This window comes from Coffea arabica, chromosome 10c (genome assembly GCF_036785885.1).
Source record: "Coffea arabica cultivar ET-39 chromosome 10c, Coffea Arabica ET-39 HiFi, whole genome shotgun sequence".
NCBI classification, from domain to species: Eukaryota; Viridiplantae; Streptophyta; class Magnoliopsida; order Gentianales; family Rubiaceae; genus Coffea; species Coffea arabica.
The window spans coordinates 1,690,566-1,695,469 of NC_092329.1; the positions used below are offsets into that span (position 1 = coordinate 1,690,566).

At 40.8% G+C, this 4,904-nt stretch overlaps 1 protein-coding gene across 1 annotated transcript; it reads left to right on the forward strand.

Moving 5' to 3' along the window:
• Positions 1–478: 478 nt before the first annotated feature.
• LOC113712422 (uncharacterized) lies at positions 479–3,093 on the forward strand. The gene is made up of 3 exons (XM_027235845.2): positions 479–1,323; positions 1,706–1,938; positions 2,557–3,093. The coding sequence occupies exons 1-3, from the start codon at positions 776–778 to the stop codon at positions 2,850–2,852; spliced, it is 1,077 nt and encodes a 358-aa protein (XP_027091646.1). The 5' UTR covers positions 479–775; the 3' UTR covers positions 2,853–3,093.
• The last annotated feature ends 1,811 nt before the right edge of the window (positions 3,094–4,904 follow it).

Here is a 4,904-nt window from a genome sequence, read left to right on the forward strand (position 1 = left end):
TAATTTAATGCATATGTTTAATATTTGTATATTATTATACGATAATCTATAAACTATTAACTTTTTAAATTTAGAATATGCATAATTATATATATTACATATATTTATTATATATATATTATATACGGGTAATTCAAAATATATAGGCTTCGTTTGATTTTTTTCCCTTTTTTTTCTTAATTTTTATTAAGCAAAACTACATAAAAGAGTATATCACTCAGTCACTATGAGATCCTTCCATCCCATTGGTTGGATGATGCAGTCAGTTCCCCCTCCGTCCCCACAACCTCCCCCAAAAAAAAAAAAAAAGGGTAGAAGAAAAGGCTAAGAAACTACTCCGTTTGACCAAAAGACGGACATAAATACGAATAATACACTGCTAATGTACTACCATTGGACTTGGACCATACGGATTGTGTACTGCTAACGATGGTTTGAAACATACTACTACTTAAGAGTTAAGGCTTAAGCACGAAGGAACGAACAGATAGCCGAGTCCAGCTGGTTTTATACCACCAGTACGCTACTACTTTTCTGTATTAAACAAATAAATTTGGGCGAAACGGACGCGATGCTTCTTCACCTTCTGGGGAGAGGTGAATACTTATCTTCCTCCTTCCTCCGCAACTAGCACAAAACTGACCCTGGAAGAGGCCCCTTTTTATTTTTATTTTGATTTGATTCTGTTTAGCAGGGGAGTAGCGGTGATTAGTTTTATTATATTGTTTCTGTTTATTTGTTCGTAATCAGTTAATGATTGAATCATTTTTGAGAGATGATGAGTGATTTTGGTGGTGGCGGGGAGGATGATATACTAGTGCTAGTCGGTGATGATGATTTGGATCACAGCAACACCATGCTGGATGCTACTCCTCCTCATCATCATCATCATCCAAACCCTTCGTCCCCCGCCGCCGCCGCCCAGTACGATCATGATTTTTCCAACATCCGCCAGATCGAGCAGTTTCTCTTGAATGAAGACGACATCATAGACATGTATCCCCAGGAGGAGGGGGAGGAGGACCGCCTTACCGCCTCCCTCGGTTTTTTGTCCGACATAATCCTCGATTCGCCGCTTCCATCCGATCCCTCCTCCCCCGATAATCCATCTCCCGAAAGCGACTTCCCCTATTCTAACCACAACTCCAACTCCGACTCCGACGCCAAGGATGTCCAACAACCCCCCAAGCTCATAGGTCATCAGGAGCTCCTCCCCCCTGCTGCTATTCCCCACCCCCACCAAGAGGAGAAGGAAGGGAGCGAGGCGGGCCAGCTTAATAACAATGGTGACGATGCCGATCCTATTTCCAAGAAACGCAAAAGGTACCCTCACTCTTCCCTCTCTGCTGCCTACATCCTTGGAATTATACCCGACCAATTTAACGGAACACCCCCCCCCCCCGCCCGGCGGGGGGCGGGGTCCCCTGCACCCACCGCCGTTCACATGATTAAATCTACCTTGACTGCAATTTGGATTGTGGTTTTTGCTCCCAACAATTAAGCAGGCTTCGAATTTTGTTAAATATTTGAATTTGTTTGGGTTAGTTGGAGTACAGTTTGCTCTGTTGAAGGTGATGGCCCTAAATCTCATCTTTGCACACGCCCCTGCTTTATGGTGCTTTTAGTTGAACCTTTGAACAGTCTATCTTGTACTATTACGGTTGTAGTATTTGTGTTTTACTGAATCTGGTTCTTTCTTTTGTAGGCAATTGAGGAACAGGGATGCAGCTGTCCGTTCTCGAGAAAGGAAGAAGATGTATATAAAGGATCTCGAGATCAAGAGCAGGTACTATGAAGCAGAGTGCAGGAGGCTCGGGATGTTGCTTCAGTGCTATCTTGCTGAGAATCATGCTCTACGCCTTTCCTTGAACACCACCACCACCACCCAGGCCTTTGATGCTTCCACAACCAAGCAGGAGTCTGCTGTGCTCATCTTGGGTGAGTACACCATCTTTTTCAGTCATCTCTTAACAACCCCCCCCCCTCTCTTTTTTCCAAAATTCTTCGTTGTATTGCTACGTTTTTAAATTTTCAAAGTCCAAAAGGAACAACAATTCCCGTGATCTGCCAGACTTTGTTGAGTTGAGAACAGAAATGCGACCACACTGAAACAGCTCGCTTATTTAGTCTTTTTATTACATATGTAACTTATGTATTCCGGGTTTCTGATACTGCATTTCGTATCACCTGCCATTCACTCGGTTTTAGTTCTTTGAATTCAATTGCACCTTTCATTGATGTAGGCGTAGCCTCAATTATCACGTTCTTTTAGTCCTCGTGGAGACCTACTGATAATTTATAATGTGGTTTGAAAGTAAAACTTCTTAAAAATGCTTAGCTTTAGGCACTGTAATAGATTGAGATTTGTTGGTGTTGGGGTGGTCTATTCTCATGGTCGCTTTGGAATAGTTGCTGTAGCTCTCAACTCCAAATCCACGTGTGACAGTTTTGTTGTCCTTGATACATCATGGATGGAATTTTTTTTTAAGCCAAAGCGAAATAGAAAATTAGAATTTATGCATAAAATGAATTGACAGAATGTGTTAAATTTTGCAGAATCCCTGCTGTTGGGTTCCCTGCTTTGGTTCCTGGGCATCGTGGCACTCCTCACTCTGCCCAGACAGTTGTCAAATCTAGGAGCAAAAAAGGTGGGCTGCAAAATTCCGGGAAGCCTGGCTCCAAGAGAGGCAGGAATTAAAATACATGGAACGCTAGAGTTCCAATCTTTTATGATGAGCAAGAGATGCCGAGGTTCAAGAAGAAAGATGAGGTGCTCTTTCAAACTGGGGTTGGCAGCTTCTTTTCGCGGCATTTTGTCCGTGACACCCTGTCAGTTCTTGGCCTTCTGTTAAGTTCTCCGTTAAGTAGTTGCATGATTGGGAAGACGAGCTGTTTTTGCTAAGATTTAGCCAGCTATTTATGGGACATAATGTAGTAGAAGTGGTCTTAATTTTCAGTAGTGTCTGTGAAGAGGTTGCAGTAGGGGGTTCTTTTTTTTCCCCCCCTTTTTTTGGTGGTTTTCTTGATGTTAGAATTGAATTACAAATTCCGTTTCTGTATCTATTGTTATATTAACGTTTTCTTCATGCTTAATCGGCGGGGCTTTTATGAGCAGGGGACTAATAGAATACACTTTGCAGGGATTTGGAATGTGCTCTTTAGATAAGAGAGTTCCAGCCCTGGACTTGATGTTGAATGTGGGGTTGGTTTCATGGTTTTGGCTATTCAACCTTTGATGCCCTCTTTTGATAATAGTAGTGATAAGTGATGAGACGGCAGGTGTGGTTTTTTTTTCCGCTGCGCCGGGGGTGGTTGAAATGATTGGACCACCGGGGATGCATACAGGTAAAACTGGAAACTGGGAAGTTTGGTTCAATTGGGGATGGATTGGTTGGTACGTTGGTTGGAAGCACGCGGGCGGATTGGAGCACTCGGTAATTTTGTTGATTGTGGTTTGGATGCGAATGTGGATGGAAGCACGCGGGCGGATTGGAGCACTCGGTAATTTTGTTGATTGTGGTTTGAATGCGAATGTGGTTTGGACCCCCGCGGGGGGTTTTGGGGCTTCACAACTTTGGACGGACCTTGAAGTGCGGTAAATCTAATTAAGCCCTTAGTTTTCAAGGAGTGCAAGGGGAAACGATAGAAAGAAGGGTAAAATACACTAAACTCTTTTGTGGTTTGGGTTATTGTCATAAAATCTCTTCATTGTTTAAAAACTCTCAAAGAGCCCCCTCATGGTTTGGATTAATTTGGCCAACGGACGGAAATCATCCAATTTGATGAAATAATATAAAATTTTTATATTAACCTTGTTTTCAAACTATATCAAAAGTTAGTTCGGATTTTACGTAAGATTTTAAAAATTTTCTTGCTTTATTTAAGAAAAAAGTAAAATTCAGGGATTAATTCAACAAATTCTAAAAATTTGTTGTCTTCTTCAACCAGATGATGATCAGATTTCAGATGATGATCAGATTTCAGAACCCATTGCCTTTCTTTTTGTTCTTTTTTTTTCCTTTTTCTGTTTTTCTTTTCCTTCCATTTTCTTCTTCTTTTCTTCCTTTTTTCAGTCCAGCAATTGTTACCTTGTCATCACCGCCATCGTCGCCGTCACTATGATTCTAGTGGTCGTTACCTTTATTATCATCTTCAGCACCATTGGGTCTCAAATTTCATCTAAATTCATGAATCTTGAATTGTCTAAGGAAAAAATTAAGGGGCCAAACTAAAATTTTAAAACATTCTTCATTTTCTCCGGCGATAAAGCAGCTTTCATTATTTTGCTACCGCTGCTGCCACATCCATCATCGTCTTTGTGGGTTTACAAATAGACTTTATGAGTCAAGGTGAAAATTTTCAAAGTTTCTCTTCTTCCCTGCCTATTATTATCATTTACAGATCTTGCGGCAGCGATAGTAGAAGCAGCGCCGCTAGTAGCTACCACCAGTGATAGAATTTAACAAAAATTACACCCTCAAATCCAATTTCAGCGTAGATCATGATTATGAATCAGATTTGACCAAAAACAAGCAAAGGGTAACAAACATAGGCATGAACAGTGATAGGCAAAACTATAAATTTTAGTCCAAAAACAAAGCAAAACCAACAAATTACTATATAAAAACAATCCTTTGGACCAGTAAAATGGTTATATGACACCAATTACACACAAAAAGTCAGATATTTGCATGGATTAAAAGAAAAATTGTGAGGCTGCCTTGATTCATATCTCAAATCCATCTGAATTTCTGCCCGCCTTACGTATCAATTGGTGACCACGATGGCAATGGTGATGGCATAAAATCTGGTTACCAAAGAATGGGTTAAGGGTAATTACTTAAGAGATTAAAGGTGTTGCTGTAAGGAGATTTCTATTGGAGAAGAAGCCAAAGTTTGACATG

Bases quoted from the DNA above. Each gene is read 5' to 3' on its own strand.
- LOC113712422 (XM_027235845.2), top strand. From the start codon at position 776: ATGATGAGTGATTTTGGTGGTGGCGGGGAGGATGATATACTAGTGCTA. The intron at 1,324-1,705 runs GTACCCTCACTC...TTTCTTTTGTAG, and splicing joins ATTTCCAAGAAACGCAAAAG to GCAATTGAGGAACAGGGATG. The intron at 1,939-2,556 runs GTGAGTACACCA...TAAATTTTGCAG, and splicing joins GTCTGCTGTGCTCATCTTGG to AATCCCTGCTGTTGGGTTCC.